The sequence below is a fragment of the Corapipo altera genome, unplaced genomic scaffold, assembly GCF_003945725.1.
Source record: "Corapipo altera isolate COAL_440 unplaced genomic scaffold, ASM394572v1 60, whole genome shotgun sequence".
NCBI lineage: Eukaryota > Metazoa > Chordata > Aves > Passeriformes > Pipridae > Corapipo > Corapipo altera.
This window is the reverse complement of record NW_020884912.1, coordinates 7,401,242-7,418,985: the sequence shown is the minus strand read 5'-3', so window position 1 is coordinate 7,418,985 and position 17,744 is coordinate 7,401,242. Positions and strand designations below refer to the sequence as shown.

Here is a 17,744-nt window from a genome sequence, read left to right as displayed (position 1 = left end):
GTACTACTGCTCTTAAATATCTAATGCAGCACTTGAACTGGTATGAATCATGCAATTGTTTGCTTCAATTTGATGTCTACACTTCTTTGATATTATTGCTTGGGAGTAGCAGTCTCCACTCTGAATCTGAAGAGATTTGAATGTTGCCATGTACTCGTTTCTCTTTATAGAGAAAGGATGAGTGGTAGATTTAGATGGTATTGGTAGATAAATGGTAGATTAGATGGTAAAAGCAAGATCGTATTTAAGGAAGATATTTTTGATAGAACTGATTTCTGCTGATTAGGTGAAAACTAGAAGAATCACATAAACATGTAGGAATGTATGCAGAATTTTTAAAGAAATGTTGGATTTTGTTCAGGACTTATTTTTCTGAAAGATTTTAATTCTATATACTGTCACCTCTTAACTTTAGCACTGAGGTGAAAGGAATTGTCCATGACCATTGCAGAATGAAAGGTCTTTCTGGTGTGCAGTTTCTAAAATGGCATGAATTGCTCATGCAGCTACACTAAGTGAAACAATGAAGTAGAATATACTGATCTTTTGTCATTCAGATAAGTCTGTGATAAGGTGAACTGTTCCAGATATCGACAAGGTTTTCTGCCTTACCTGCTTGAGTGTTTTGTTGTTATATGGAGTGTTTTGACAGAGCTGGATTAGAAAGAAACTTCTGAGGGGCAATGATGAGGGTGTTCAGTTGGTAAAGTCTTTACACAGCCTAGAACAATACAAACAGCACCCTAAAGGGCTGCTATATACAGTTCAGATTTTTCTGATGTTGATTGTGAACAGATCTAGACTGATGAAAAAATGTGCATAAATAATAAAATCCATGACTAGAACACCCAGGATCGTACATGCATCAAAGCTGCAAAAATAAGATTCTGTTTCTAGAAGAGCACAGTGGAAGCAGGGGAACTGGCTGATGTCCTTGAAGATGATTCAGAGGTGAGGTGTGCACAAACCCCTTTCTTAGTGTCTACTTGGCAGTCAGTGTTATTGCCACAAAAAGACTGTGATTCTCCTCCAGCTTCTCTTGACACTTAAAATAATGCCCATGTCTCATTTAAACAGACAATGACTTATTAACAACTTGGATACGTTATATCTTGTGACTTTCCACACATGTGGGGGACATATAGCTGTATATAGTATGCATGCATGCATATATTCATTCTTTTTATTAAATGAAGCATTATTTTCTTCTAATAAATATTTTCTCCTGGGAGTTGTTAAGAAGAATTTAATCAGTCCAATCATACAGTAAGTTGATAAGATACTTATGCTTTTCTGAATAATTTAAGATATAACTTGAATGTACTGCTTGTTTAATTAATATGCTTCTTTAATACCTCATGTCAGTCCTTATTTAAATTAAAAAAATAAACTTTGTAATTTGCATCAGTGATAGTTATGTACAGTTCTTTTCAGGGAAATGATCTGCAATCTAAATCTACTGCTGGATCCACTGACCGGGGAGAAAACTGTTCCTCACCTCATCTTCCCAAAGGGAAAGACAAAAAAAGCCAGAATCCAGAGAATTCTGTGTCCAGACGACACTTTCCTAACAACTCTACAGGAGTAAAACAGACAGAAACAGCCTCCACAGGAGTCCTTCAATATAATGGTCAGTATTGAGATATCTTCAGTTAAAACAGTGAAATAGTAGAATAATATGTTACATAGCTCTTGAATTGTCTATTTACTCTGGTCAACTGAAATTGCAAAAGTTCTTTCTGCTTAGGAAATGCACCTGTGATTAACTGCTACCTTTCTGGCTTCATTTCCATACCATAGGAGGCTGTGTGTGATTTTTAGTATACCTTGCAAGTTAAGCTGATATGGTTCTATCTTTATGCTTTTGGCAAAACAAAATAAAACCCATATTTTGGTTGTTTTCCCGCTGTTCTGCCCTGCAAGAAGGAGAAGAAAAGGAGCTGGTTTTCTCCAAGGACACCTTGCTGTCCCTGATGATCTAAGTCAGACCTCTCACCTTAAGAATAGCCAAGGCACATAACTTTTTCTGATAGGTATAGTGCCATTATGATGATCTTCTATATGCTATTTTTTCAGGCCTAAGGGTATTTTTAAGTAAAGTTTCTACAGATGTTTTCTGGAAGCGAACAGCCCCCTCTTGCTGAGGTGAGAGAAATTTGTTCTTTGCCTTTGTCAGACTTGCATTAAGTTATCAGATGTTTCCCATTGCCTTCTTTCATTTCCCAGTGGAGGGAAAAGTCCTAGTAGGAGCAATCGTTTTTCTGTCCTTTCAGCAGGCAGTGACTAAGAGTCAAATCTTACTTACTTTGGTAGATAGCAGACAAATAGAGGGAAATATTTACCTCTTTCTATTCGATGCTACTGCTGCTCCACCTGCTGACAAAAATGGTGACTTGGAAAGTCACCAAGTTTGTTGAAAAAGAGACTGCTTCCTCCTCACTTCAGCTTTTCCATGCTTTATGAGTCTTGTATAACTAGGAGAAGCTCTTCAAGGCAGCAGATTTTCTAGTTTGAGCTCGAGTGTGTGTTGGGAGAAGCTTTTTGTTTTTCTGTGATCCTCTATTTTTCTTCCATATATAAAGACCAGCAAGTAAAAGTAGGAATAGGCAGCAGTAGCCTGTAGGGTGTCAGTCTTTTCTGCCAGGTAACAAGTAACAGGACAAGAGGAAATAGCCTCAAGTTGGGTCAGGGGAAGTTTAGATTGGATATGAGGAAAAATTTCTTCACAGAAGGGTTTGTAAAGCATTGGAACAGGCTGCCCAGGGAGGTGGTTGAATCACTATCCCTGGAAGTGTTCAAAAAAGTGCAGATATGGCACTTGAGGATGTGGTTTAATAGCGAACATGGTGGTGGTGCTAGGTTGACAGTGGACTTGATGATCTTAAAGGATTCTATGATCCTAACTTTTGAGAAATTAAAGGAAAAGGTCTTTTCACTTTTGACCCTGTGTGGGAGCTCCACTGTAGTTAGAATTTAGGTAGCTTGTAGTGAAGTAGTTAAAAGAAAATGCACTACACTGACCACAAATGGTCATCTCCCACAAAGTTGTTGTCTTCTGTGCATTCTCTTCTGGTCACATCTCAATATGGAGTGACCTGAAGCACAGGCTAGGCAGGCTGTAAGAGCTGTGAGCTGCCTCTTGCCTAGCCAACCCTCAATGTCAAAGATTGTTTTATATTTCTGTCCTTTATTATTTGAAGGAACTGACCTGCTGTGTGATTCGTGACAATGTTAAACTTACTGCCAAAGACCTACTGTTTTGTTATTTGATAGCCTGTTTTGCTATCAAGTTTGGTTCTTTAATTCTCATTAGCTCAATATTTTTCGCCCATGGGACTATTTGTTGAGTTACATATAGCGCAGGAGCTTGATTAAGTATTTTCTAAATTATAAATTATCTATCTGCAGGTGGGAAGTGGAAGTTCTTAGCTGGTTGATGTACATTTTAGGATGGAAGTAGGCAGTAGAGTAGTCCCCTTCAAAAGCTTTCCCTAGAGAACCTCATCACTCAAATCAGCTTTATGAGCCCACTGACTACAACTCCATCAGTGGGGGATCTGAGAAACAAGTAGATGTGTTGAAGTAAGCAAAGCCTGAAACATTCTGCCCTCATCAGCACTGGCATAGATTTTATGGTGCATCATAGAAGAGTCAGCTCAGCAGCCTTTAGCTCAGCAGCTTTAGATATGTTATCAGTACTATCACTTGTTGGTTTCTTTATGAGGAACTTTGTCTGCCACATCCTCACCAGTGCCAGTTTTTTTCAGGAAGCATTGTTCTTCACATCCTCAGAATGTTTAGCTTTGGGATTTGAGACCAATCAGGCTTGTCTCAGCAGTCTCCAACACCAAAAGCAATGTGACTCCCCTTCTAGTGTTTTACCCCCACTTTGGCAGAGCATCCTGCTACCTCTTGTACGCAGCTTTCTTTTCCAGTTATTTGATGATGCTTTTCCTTGAGTCCATGTGGCCCTTTATTAATTTTATCTGACTTCATCTGTTTGCTTTCCATCCCATCTGTTGGTCTTTCCTCAAGTAATCCTTTCTGCCTGTTTCTGATTCACCAGGTTCTGGAGGTCTGGGTTCAACCTCTGTTTCTTAGTCTTCCTGGTTGACTTTGGGCAATTCCTTGGGCCTAGATACCTTCTGTAGTCAGTGAAACATCTACATAAAGAGAATTGCCTGTAACAGGAGAGAGTTCAGCCCTCCTAAGCTGTTCCCACCTCTCTGAAACTTCCTCCATGTGCCTAAAGGGAGGAGAGCAGCTGTGGAAATACTTGGTTTGCCAAGGCTCTTGTGGAGTCACTGCGTAGGGTCAGGGATGGTGAGTGGGAAGACGAAAGCTCTCCTAGTTTAATTCTCTACCTGGTTATCACAAGCCTTTTACTTTAATCAACTTGGGAGCAGGGTGGAGGTAGCATTTTTGTTTGTCCGTTTTTCTCTTCCTTTTGTAGTCAACCATGTGTAGCTTTGCAACAGGTATTAAGACATGCTGTGGTTTTGAAGAAAAAATTGTCAAGAGACTGCATCAGCTGTATAACAGGCATCTCTATAAAGTAACTTCATAGCTTGAAATGTTTTCTTTAGACTTTCTTTAGATGGTAAATTGAAGAGATAGCCAATCACCAACCATATGAAGTTCAACTAGGGGAAGTGTCAGATTCTGCACCTGAGACAGGATGACTTTGATTATGTGTATAGACTAGGAAACAAGAGCCTGGAGAGCAGCCCTGCAGAAAGGGCCCTGGGGGTCCTGGTCTGTGGCAAGTTGAATATGAGTCAGCAGTGCCCTGGCAGCCAGGAGGGCCAACTCTGTCCTGGGGGGCATCAGGCAAAGCATCACCAGCCAGTTTAGGGAGGGGATTGTCCCGCTCTGCTCTGCAGTGGTGCAGCCTCACCTTGAATATTGTGTGCAGTTTTGAGCACCACAATATAAGGAAGACATGAAGCTATTAGAGAGTGTCCGAAGTAGGGCAATGAAGATGGTGAAGGGCCTTGAGGGGAAGCCGTGTGAGGAGCAGCTGAGGTCACTTGGTCTGTTCAGTCTGAAGAAGAGGAGTCTAAGGGAAGACCTCATTGCAGTCTACAACTTCCTCATGAGGGAAAGGGGAGGGGCAGGTACCGATTTCTTCGTTCTCATGACCAGTGTCAGGACCCAAGGAAACGGTATGAATCTGAGTCAGGAAATGTTTAGGTTATAAATGTTATATCAGGAGAAGGTTTTTCATCCAGAGGGTGGTTGAGCACTGGAAGAGGCTCCCCAGGAAAGTGGTCACAGCACCAAGCCTGAGTTTAAGAAGTGTTCGGACAATGCTCTCAGGCGTGTGGTGTGATTCTTGGGGTTCCTGCTCAGGGTCAGGAGTTGGATTCGATGACCCTGATGGGTCCCTTCCAGCTCAGCATATTTGGTAATTCTATTACTTTATTCAAGTTGTAATTCATAAGCGTGTAGCTTTCTTTTGGAGTGCTTTTATCACTCTAAGTCATTATGTGAGTGTGAAATACAATTTTTTTTCTGACTAATACAAAGTCATTCTTTTGAATGTATCCATTAAATATATATCTTGATGCTCTTAAAAAAAGTTTCTGATGTATTTTTGATGGTTGATTTAAGGGCTATGACTTTTTAAAACAAAAGTATTTTACTGCACAATTGTAGTGTACTTTGTATTAAAATGATGGAAGTGTGATGAGAACTCAACAGAGCAAAGAATGTTGGTTTTTTTACATTTTAAGCATTTTAAGTATTCCTTACGAGTTAATATGAATGATGTGCTGCAACTGTGGAACAAGAACAAGTTAAAAGGAAAGAAAGCCAACAGGCAAACTTGTTAAAAACTATAGAACTGTTGTTTAATTCTTAACAAAAAATGCTTAATTGAAGTTAATGCTTAAAGATACTGAGCCTCTGTGTTTCAGAATACAAATAAGTGGCCATGGCTTATGCTGGCAGCCAGACATGCTGTGTGCATGTTTGTATTTATCCTGTGCTTATATGGTTTATTTACATGTATGCTGAGAACCCATCATGCTCCCCTTTGGGCATGAAAGGAGCTTATACCACCAGGACGATATGTTAGGATCCAAAGGGCAGATGAAGGGTACTTCTCTGAGTGTACTGATTCACCTGTTGTTTTCAGTACTTCTTCATATACTGAAGACCTGCGTTAACATCCAGTCCAGCTTGAAAGGTCAGAATATAGGCTATACAAGCTCTTCCCCTTCTTGTGCTTTTAGTGCCCTGAAATGTCTCCCTGTCAACAGGGTATCTCCCTTGCTCTGTCCGGGTTTGTCACCTTGTCTTTTGGTGAGATGCAGTGGTTGTGTGACTAGTGGGACTTAAGTGGATGATGAAAATAGCTTAAAAGCTGGTAATGGGGTGTTTTATTTTGAATTAAGACCCTTTTGGTTCACCTGGAGGTGCAGCTTCCCACTTAGGCAGGCAACTAGTACCATACAGTTTTAGGTATAGTATTTTAGCTAGATTCAGTTAGCAGAAAGAAGCATTCAGCTTTCTTCCTAGTTTGCTTGTGCCTTTTGAAGACTGCTTCAGATACACGTTTTAGAGGAACAGAAATTGAGAGGGAACTGTGCAAGTGGTACTTTTGTCCTCTTACTTCCTTTGCCCTGAAATGCCAAGATGTAGCTTTGCCCTTGCAGGGTGAAGAGGAAAAGCAGGAGCAGGCACAAGCACTTCTCTTGTCTGTCTGTATTACTGGATGTTAGCCAAAGTGCTCCTCAGGCTGATAGCATTCGAACTCTACATAGCAATCTCTAGAAGATGCTTATTTGCAAAGACTCCAGCTGTAGTGTACTTGGCCTCACCTTTGCCATGTCCATTCGGAAGGCATGAACAGACATTCAGAAAAGGCTGTTTATTTGGAGAGGCTGTTTCAATCTGTTTCCCTGTGGCAACAAGAAAGATGCAGTAAATCCTAAAAGTTTCTTGACTGTGGTACACTTTCAGATCCTGCCTGATACTGTAAACTTGAGGGTGAGATGCATCTTGTCTACCTCCCTCTGTCTGAGGTTTAGAGGATTAATTCAAGCTGGGCTTCTGGGCTCCATCTGTTAAGGAGAGACAAGTGTGTCTGGAGATGCCTGTTCTCTCAGTTGACAATGAAATTAGAAATGTGGTTTAGACCAGATGCTGAAGTATTGGATGTATCATACATATAATTGCTGCCTTGAATTATGACATTTTCAGGTTCATTTTAGAGTAAGGAGTCGTATTCTGAAGTGGAAAACTAGAAGCCAACTCCAGTAACACAGTGATAATAATGGCTCCCAAGTACTGTTTTGATTAATACAGCTCCAGTGTCTATTCTGAAGGCTCGTTGCAGTTCCTCAGTTTGATTTGCAGATTTATTCCAAAGAACTCCTTCAAATTCGAAGACTTTGGATTGGGTAAGGGAAGCACTTATCACTGTCTTAGGAATTTTTTTTAATTATTATTTTATTTTTTACTGATGGACAGTGAAAAAGACTTTTGACATTTTAGTTGGCTGCATTTGGCTGTCACTGATAAGGGATTAATTTCTTTTAATCTGAAGCCAATAAATTGCACAGGGAGTTTACACATGCACATTTTGGGGTGTATGGAAATAGATAAAGAGAAAATATTCATAATAAAAAATGTATCCTGTATTCTTTCCTGTCCTGTTCCCTGCCAATTTAGCAGTTATGTGGAATCTTCTCTCTTTTGAGTGCTAGACTGTTTGAAAGTGATTGTTTCCTGGGTATTAATGTCTGAAGAATTACGCATATAGTGTATTTAAAGCTTAACTTAATCTTCCAACTGAGTTTAGTTGGGCTAACTGTGTATGTACTTTGAATTTACTTTTTCTATGCACTGAGAAGTTCACCAGCATGCCATTCATATTACAACTGATCTGTGTCATAATCCTCTTAAATCGAGATGATTAAAGAATTTCTTAGAGTTGCAAGCTCTTTGTGCAAGATTTAAATTCACCATTTCTTAGGGCAAATCCAGTAGACTGTGAGGTGATGCTTTGGTTTTTGTAACATATAAGGCATACTATTAATGTTATGATTGGGTTCTCATTGCACTGGTAGAAACCTTAATAACATGGAATATATTGTATTTAATAGTAATTGCAACTAAAAATGTGAGGTTTAGAGCTTAGACTAGTGCAGCTGGTTCAGCAGAATTTGTGTTTATGAAAGTGACACCAAAGGTACATCTCATTATCAGCAGCTTGGTTTAAGGTTTAAAAAACCCCAAACAAACCACCATAAAACCCCAAACCTATTAATTCTTTTGCTTGAGTAGCATCCTGCAGAGAGTATACCTAGGAAGTTGAATAGGAAATTCAGGAGTGTAGCAGAAAATTCTTGGAGTGTAGTACCCTGTTTTAAAGCCTATTCCATTCAAGTACAATGGTTTAGTTGTGGTCTCATGGCTTGTGAAGTAACTGCCCACACAAAGCATAGAACAAGTTCTAGAGATCATAGGCTGTAAAGTTTGTTTTCGCTGTGATTTGTAAGTCATATACTGGACATAAGCTGAGTCACTCCACAGTTTTTCAGATCTATTTTTGGGTATTATGAGGTCTTAGAAGTTAGCAGTCATTTCAATTTCCTGGGTTTGTTATTACCTATAAAAAAAAAAGAAGAAAAATGCCAACCCATATTTAAAGGTAAAGCTGCACAGAACATCAGGTATGGCAACACTCTTGCTCTGAATTGCTTTCAGTAAAATTATGAACTTGCCAGAGTACAAACCTGGGCCACCAAATGTGAACTGTGCATTGTGAGCTAAACCTTTTGTTTTCCTGCTGACAACTTTTAGGATTAAAAACCCTCTCTCTAGTTAAAACATAGGCTATATTACTGCTGTGTTGTCAAAGCAGACAAAAAAAAGGTGCTGAAGAAAGAGAGATCATCTTGTTTGCAGAGATTTTACAGGACCTGTGTAGTAGGAGACAAAATGGCAATCTATAGCAAGAAATGAGAACCCTTATTGCTGTTAGTGTGTATTGTTGCAGTGCTGAATTATAGTAGCCAGAGTTTGCTTACTCCAGTGGGGAGCTAGGGTGATGGTAAACCTTGGAGCCTTTTTCTTTGAGCACATGGTTTTGGGTTTGCTTTTAGTGAAGTGAATACTTTGTAAAATGGGCAAATATATACTTGTCAGCAGGAAAGCCATGTTGCTTAACTCCCTGAAGGAGGGTGTGTAAGTGTAGTGATGCTTGGTTTGGAATGACGACCAGGGCAGACATTTCAGGCCTTGTGCATTTGTTTCATGGTGGTTCAACCCTCAGGACCCAGCTGTACCCAAGAGAAGGCTGTGTTACGGAATAGGCATGGAATTAAAAAAGATGTGGCTGAACAAGGACTGCTTTGTTAATTTCAAAATGCAAGTGGTCTTAATGGTCTGTAATTTAAAGAAGTTAATAAATTAGATGCTTAGGAACATGGAGAATAAATGAGATGAATGACCAAAGTAGGGAGAAGGAATTAAAAAGCATTGTATTATGACAGTCAGTCCTTTATTTTTGTAGGTGTTGATGTGAAAAGATGACTTAGTTTTTGCAGCTTTTCCTTTGCTTGAGACTGCTGCATACAAGGGCAACCCCTAGAAGCACCTTTTGCAATATCTGTTGAGGTAGTCATATGTCAGTGTTCTATAATGGTGTGAAGTTGTATTAGGAATTCAATATTTTCTGAAGAGAGTATTTAATTGCTTAGAAGCTTGAGGCTGCAGTAGTATCAGGTGAAGAAAAACATGTATTTTTTAATATTCTCAACAATCTCTTTTGTATATTGCTGCTAGTTGCTTTTCAATTCCGTTGCTTTTTGGTGATAGAAGTCACATGCAAAGCTACCCTGAAGGCAGTGGATTTTTGTTGGAAATGGGCCTTGTACAAAAGTGATACTTTTGAATTAAAAAAACCCCAAACAAACAAAAAAGCACACACAAAAAAACAGAATATAAGATTATGTTGTACACGGGCATAAACACACATCCTCCCTATTCCTCATAGCAAACTATTCAATTTAATGAGCGACTTTTTTCTTTTTTACATTTTGTTTTTAATTTGCCTTACTATTTTTATGAGGCAGCCTCTGTTGTAAGTCACATTATTTTTTTATAGTAACATTAACTTCCCTACTTACAAACAGGGCTTGCAGTTAGTAAATGCCTCAGATTTCCACAAAATATTCAGGGCAGACTATTATTACAATGATTTTTTTATTTCTATTACTGAACTTCAATCAGTTTAAAATTTGAAATGCTTTAATATCTGTATAGTGTTGTAATTTGTACTGGAGTAAATGTTTTACAGTTAATTTCATTTAGAAAAGGAGCTGATATAAAAGCCATTAATTGCTATGCTTAACTATTTTAAAAATACGTATTTCTTATGAGTTAGTGTAGTGTATAAATCAGTTACTATTTAATAAAGTCGTATAACCTTCTTGTTTATCAAAGTGTAGAAAAAAGATTCCAGCTGAAGTACTGAATGGCATCAGACAGAAAATGATCTTTGTACTTTAGCCAAGGTTTGATACATGCTCCAGTTCATGGCTTCGTTCTGTACATGCTGAATTGATTGACTGCACAATCCACTGAACGTCTGTGTATTGAGATAACCAGTAACATGTAACAGGTGAAATGTTTCTAATCAAAATCTTCTGGGCATTTCCCTCTTGTGATCTGTTATTTGCCCTTCTACAGGTTTTTTTCCCCCTTTTTTCCCAAATTACTGAACATGACCCTGTTTTAAAATAGTTAGAAATAATGGGAATTTTTTCTTTAGGTTGCCTAAGCTCTCTCTGTGTAGGGTATAAAAAAATAGTGCTGATTTTTGGCTCAAGACAGTTTGTTTTCACACAGTGACTGGGAAAACACGAAAAAAACCCAGTATCTTTCGGTTGTCTGGACACCATGGAAAAATATTCCCCCAGAAGATCAGGAGACTTTCAATAATATTTTGCTTGGCCTCTTGACAGAAGCAGCACTTGCTGTGGCATGGAGAACTGAGAACCTAACCGAAATAAATCCTCTGATTTATACTTGTCAACAAAGCTGTGGGGAGACATTTTGGAGCTCCAAGTACCCTTGAATCCCTTGCTACCATCATACTCTACTCAACTTGAAGCAAAAGGGTAGGGTGTGTCATGGCTTGAATGTAAGGCTTGGATGCACCTTCCTTTCTTACCCCTTTCAGAGCTCTTCTGCTCCAGTGTTGCCATGCCCCGTCTGTGGTCAATTCTCTGGTAGTATGAGGCACAAGAAAGTCAGAGATAGCTCATAAAATAGGAGCATGTTTAATCTACAGTATTGTATGAACTGTTTGGAGAAGTAGTAAATGTTCCTTCTAATGGAAGTGCTGGGAATTTTCAGTAAGATACACCACTTATTTCTGCTGCAATAGAGATTGCAATATAAGCCCATAACGATACAGAATGAAGACTCACAAAAATATTCCTTCATGTAATTTATAGCATTTTCTAAAATGCCGTCTTGTTTTCTTCCTCCCTTAGAAACGTGTGTAGAAACTGACTAATGATTCGGAGACAGAGATGTGAAATATTACATCAATAAGACTTTTTCATCCTTGTTGTTTTCCTAAACCAAAAAGCATTTCTGAAGTATTACCTATAAAATATGAGGCAAAGTTACCCAAACGAACACATTTCCTTGGGAATAACTCAGAGCACTGATAATAGTGATTAATGCGGCCTGCAAACTCCTGCTGACAAGATCTTGACACAGAATCACATAAACAAGTAATGTGTTGGCCTTTCACTCAGCTGCCCTCCTCCAGATACTTGTAGCTTCACATGCATAAAGTGTAAATACTTCTGGCTGAAGTAGAGTAGCAACACAAATGATGTTTACATTTGAAGCTATTTTCTTAATGATCCATTTAATCGAGTTAATTTGATGTAAATTATTTTGCAATTTTTGTATTTCTTTTCACTTTTCATAACAAGACTAGAGTGTTTGTCCTATCCTTGCCATTTTCTTTGGAATTTTTTATTTGTTTAAGTGTTACAATTTCAGTTAATGTAATTTTTTATTTCACTTGTTTTAGCACATTTCTGACCTAAGTGTTTTTCTTCCTTCCCTGACTGTTAATGATACATTTATTTTGGACATTTGCTTTCCATTCTCTTATGTTTGTGAAGAGGTAAATAATTAATTTCCCTTTTGTTGTGATTTTTTTTATTTTCCTTAAATAATATTTTTACTCTGTGAAAGAACAGGAGTGCTGTTTCACTTTAGAGTGCTTTCTGTGCAAGACAATGAACAGCAGTATCCATGAGAGATGCTGCAATGTTGTTCAGGGTTATTTTCAACTGATTTCTTTTCATTTATGACCAGCTTTCTGAGCAACCACCTATTAGAAAGTGGTTGGAGGAAATTTCATGGAGATTTCAGTTTTTGCTTGTTGAAATCCCCCTGCTATTTTCTTTTTCGGCACTCTCTTTTAAATGGGAAATATAGTTCCTTACTGAAACTTACAGTCTTCTTCCCTCTCTCTTGCTCCATCCTGGTTTCATGATTAAGTTTTTTGAAAATACTGTATGTCTGTCTCCTTGGGTTGTTCAGCATAGCCCTGAGGCTTATCTATTCTTCTAAGAAGAAATGCTTTGAAATTGAGAATCCTCAGATCTTGAGTAGATTTGGCCTCCAGGGCCAACACTTGTTCATCTCCCTTCTTCTTGTACCCTGCTGGAGTAAAACCCGACGAGAATTGCTTCTGCACCAAAATAATTTTACCTCTAGAGGCCAAACAATCTCCATTTTGGTTGAAAGATTTGGGGACATTGAAGGCAGAAGTGTTATTACAAGTCTAAATGGAATGATGGTGATATTAAATGCAGTTCTTTTAGACACCGAGTTAACTTTTCATAGTTCAATGAGCCCAAGGAATCTAGGACAAGGTTTTTTTCTTTGGTCTTAAGGGAAAGTCTTGAATTAGGGGAATCATCATGGTGGCTTTTAAGAAACTCATTACATTTTCCTCTCAGGATATGGTGGAGATCTATAACTCAATCAAATGTCTATGATGCGAGGCAACAATGATAACATCAGGTAAGGGAAACAGAACATTCTGACCCTTAGAGAGCTTAGAAAAATGGGAAATGTGAAGTGCATTGATTATTTGAAAAAGTACAGGTAGCACCCATTCAGATGTATTTCGTTGTTGCTCTCAACCATGCTGTATTTTTATGGGTGATTTTTTTCAAAAAAACCCCCAAACAAGTCTTGTCAGTCTGTAATGAGATATGTGCAGGTAGATTGTCCAAGATATATCATGCTGCTAGTAAATATTGGATGCCCTTGTTTTCAACAGAACATGCCAGAACGATAGAATAGATCTTTGAGTGGGGTGAGAAGGCTTCAGCAGGACTCATGCTCAGGAACTCAAGCTGCTATGTCCATGAGAAAAATCTCTCTCCTAAGATGCAACCAGCAATAACACTTTGGAATATCATTGCGATGGTCCATAGACTCCCCCATTTCTGCCTCTTTATTTCAGGCTGTGAGAACGACCTTCATTTCTGGTGCTCTGGTCAGTGGCCTGTCAGTAGACTTTTATGTATAGCTGGATGAGTTGGCACCTCCCCTCCAGTTAGCCCTTTGCAGTGGTTTGCCTCAGAATTTTGTTCCCAGGATAAACTCTTTCCTTGGCTCTCATAGTGTTTAGAAAGTAACTGGAAAACTAACTTCCAGAGTAGTCAGTGCTGATTTTTTATGCAGATGAACTCTGGATTTTTCTAAGATTTGGGGTTATGTCTATTATTTTTTCTCTTCAGTTTTTCTGTGAATGGTTCAGTTCTACACTGGAGCTGTTTATTTAAGAGTCCAGCAATGCAGATCAATTTGCATGGTTAGTTGATATTATCAAGTTCACATCTTTTTATGAAGAACTAAGAGGCAGTCAAAACCAGCAGAAATATTTTTTCCTCATTCTTATCGTGGTTACATATTTTGTTGGATATGGACACATTAGCTTAGGACTATCCATCTTTCCTAGGTGGATGGAGAGAGATGATTTGAAGTAACATGCTTTTAGTTTCTGGGCTGTTTTCAGTTCAGGGGAAGGGAGAGAAGAACGTGTGTCACTTGGAAATTGTTTTCCGTACGTACCAATCTTCGCTTTCCTAGTTAGCTGATAATGTAAGACCTGTATTGGAAACTTCAAAGACCCTTAGTTACTACTTACACTTAGGGGAGAGAAATTAGTTAAACTAAATTGAATATCATTGTAACCGTTAAACCTTGTTACCTAGGAGTAGTTGTTCTTCTAATGTGAATGTGGAGTTTCAACCATAATTCTACTTGCATGTATGCAAGGGTGGGGAGTAGCACTAGTAGCACTAATCCCAGCTGTTTCTGTTAATTTTAGCCTTTTAATCCTGTCCTGGTTCAGCATGTTTGTTGCTGATTCAGAGCCTGAAATTTTTGATAGATGTATGTTATAAGGCTAATTGCTACAGGGTACTATAATTGACTGTAGAAACAGAAGTAATATGTTGTTGTTGTAATGTATTATGGTCAGATTCACTCTAAACCTTTGCCAGAAGTGAAAGAACTTCAGATCCAGGGCTTTGTTCAGTCCCTGTTCCCTTTTCCTTTCCTTTTACCTTTCCTTCTTCTTTCCCCAAATGGTGTAGTATGTATTTATTGTTAAAAGGAAAAAAAACAAATTGTAAATGATGGGCGATTGAAGTCTTCCTTAAAAGAACTGTTTAATGGGTCAGCTCAGAAACATGTTCTCAGAAGCAAAATTGAATATGCAGTTCAGTTGTTGAGCCACACAGTGTCACCATTGGACTTCACTTCTTTCAAATCTGTATTCTTCCCATTGTAGGTGAAGATATTTACAAAGCCAGAGAAGAGGGGTCTGAAACCTGGGGGGCAGTTGAAGTGCAGGAAGATGAAGATACTCTTGTAGAAGTTCCACTGGACCAGGTATTGATTGAGCTTTAAATAAGTGTCTTTTTTCTTTTTTTTCTTTTTTTTTTTTAAGGATTACAGATTGTGTGTTGTTTTTCTTTCCTCAATTTCTTTCAAGTGTACAGCATAATTCTGTGGGGATGACTGTAAGCTCAATGATACATCTTCTTTTATGGAAGATTTAGCAAATCTTCCTTTCTCTGTTAATATGTCAAATGTCAGTTACCTTTTCATCAGCATCAGAACTGCTCTGAGTGCCCTTATAGAGCCTTAGAGAATCCCTACTGTTACAATCTACCAAATAGATTCATCTGAATTGCAGTCTCTTTAAACTGGTAGAGTAGTATTCCTCCAGTCCTGAACCACAAACAGGCATGCATTTATCTGATTTTTGTTAAAGCTGACAGCACTTTCCTTTGTTGGAGCAATATGGTACTTAATTGGCCAATTTTTTAATCCTAAGAGTTATGTGCAATAAACAGGTCTTGATAACTAGAAATAAGATTATATCCCCTTTGTTTTACTTTAATTTGTTTTTAAAAGAAACTCCTATGAACTGAAATAATACAGGAAATAGGTAAGTTGAAGCTTATTCCAATGAAGTGGAGAGTAGAACTGCTCAAGTTATTTACTGAAAAACTACTTTTTTTTTTTATGCTAATGAATTGCTCACAAGACAGCCCTCTTTTTCATCTTATGTGTTTTTAGGAATTTGCCAACTTGTTCAACTTTTTTTCCAGTCCACAAGTTGTTGCATTCTGACTTTCTGGGGGTCAGCTCAGTACTGAGGAATGGTTTTTAACCTGAGACTGTAAACAAATTGGAGGGAGTTAAAGATAATAGTTTGTAAATACACTTTGATTACTCAGGGCAGTCCGATGGAGCACAAACAATCCAGGAGATTTCTGGAGTGTGTTGGAGACAGTTTTTTGATGTAGGTAATAAAAGACGTGATTAGGAGAGGTGTTCTGCTGGATTTGCTACTCATGAATAAGTAGAAACTGGTTGGAGATGTGATAGTGGCAGCCTAAGTTGCACTGGCCATGAGATGATAAAGACCCTGAAGAAAGTGGGGATGGAAAATAATGAAATAAAAATCCTGGACTTCAGGAGAGTTGACTTTGGCTTGACTGGGAAACTGGCAGGCAGGATCCTGTGTGAGGCTGCCCTGAGGTGCAGAGGAGTATGGGAAGTCTGGGTGATTTCCGAGGGAATCTTCCTCAGAGCACAAGAACTATCTCCATTGTGCAAGGAAACAAGCAGGCATAACAGGAGGCCAATTTGAACAGAAGACTTCTGACTTCATACTAAAAGAGAGAGAAGAGGGAATGGACTGTTAAAGAGCATTATAGAGACATTGCCTGGATATGCAGGCCAAAGCCTGTTGATGAATGGAAGCTAATGCATGTGATTGGGAATAATCAACATGGATTTACTACGGAGAAATCATACTTTACCAACCTCATTGCCTTAGTGATCAAATGACTGTCTCTGTGGGTGAAGGTAGTGCAGTTATTGTCATTTATCTTGCCTTCAATGTAGACTTCCATATTTGTAGGAGAAATTGGAAGAAACATGGTAGATTTGGTGAGGAGAATATCCTTAAGGGATGTAGGGGATGGATTTATGGGCTACAAGGTGGATGAGAAACTGGTGGTTTGGTGAGACTTGAAACGTTAGCTGGTTGAGATTTAACTGGCACCTTTTTATAGACGGTGGTTCTCAAGGTTTGTTACTGGATCTGAGACTTCTAACATGTTCATCAGTAACACAGGTGATGTCATGGAAGGAGACAGATCAAACTGCTCTCTGGAGCTACAGATGGAGCAGCAGAGAAAATGGAGCCAGGCTTTTCTCTGTGTTGCACAACAAAAGGATGAGGCAATGGTCAAAACTTACAGCAAGGCAAATTCTAATTGGACGTGTTTCCAACAGAGAGAACTGTAAGCACTTTCCTGTTCAAAGAGAGTGGGGAATCTTTGTCTTGAATGATATTAAAATCTAAACCAGAAGTTTAGTTTTAGTAATGATAATTTTTTTTTGCTTTGAAGCCAATGCAATAGACACTGGTGTAGATGATCTCTAGAGCAGTAGTCTTCAAATGGAGTGTGCACAGCCCAGAGGGTGTGCAAGACACTCCACTGGGATACAGAAAGAAATGTTAGAACTTCGGCTGTACACAATTTATAAATAAATAAACAAACATATACTGGGGATTCATACTCAAAAAGATTTTACTGATGTGGGTATGGTATCTAAACTTTTTGGAGACCACTGCCCTCTATTTGTACCGGGTAAAAGAATACTAGACATATATACATTTAACTTGTCTTCTGCTTTTTAAAAAAATACCTGAGGGGAAATTAGACATTTTATGACCTTTCTAGACATTTTGAAGAATGGCAGCATACCATCTAAAAAAAAGTAATGGATCCCTCCATTTTATTTTAGGCTTCTGTTTCTAAAATGGATCTTTCTCATGATTTATTCACTTTAATGGGAAGAAGTGTTGCTCAGCTATTTTATAGAGGTTGTTCTTGAAGACACATGAATCAGGAGATAGAAAAAGGCAACAAGAGCATGACTGTCCTGGTCCCTGATATAAGAAATGCTACATCTGTGTCTTTTTACAGCAAATACGAGCCCCAGCCTCAGAGACTTATATGCTAAACACCATTGGGCTCATCAGCCCTGTAAATTGAAGTTGTCCTTGTGAGGTGTTCTGATAATTAGGATGTGTACTGTTGCACTGATAGTACTGACATTGGGGAAGAATGTGCTGCCTCTTGTCTTAATCTTTGTTTCTT

At 38.5% G+C, this 17,744-nt stretch overlaps 1 protein-coding gene across 1 annotated transcript in view; it reads left to right on the top strand.

Moving 5' to 3' along the window:
• DCDC2 (doublecortin domain containing 2) overlaps positions 1-17,744 on the top strand; it is a 59,336-nt gene that overhangs the window by 28,940 nt on the left and 12,652 nt on the right. The window contains exons 7-8 of the mRNA XM_027654197.1: positions 1,435-1,630; positions 14,852-14,952. Of these exons, the coding sequence (XP_027509998.1) occupies positions 1,435-1,630; positions 14,852-14,952 (297 nt within the window). The remainder of the gene's footprint in view (positions 1-1,434; positions 1,631-14,851; positions 14,953-17,744) is intronic.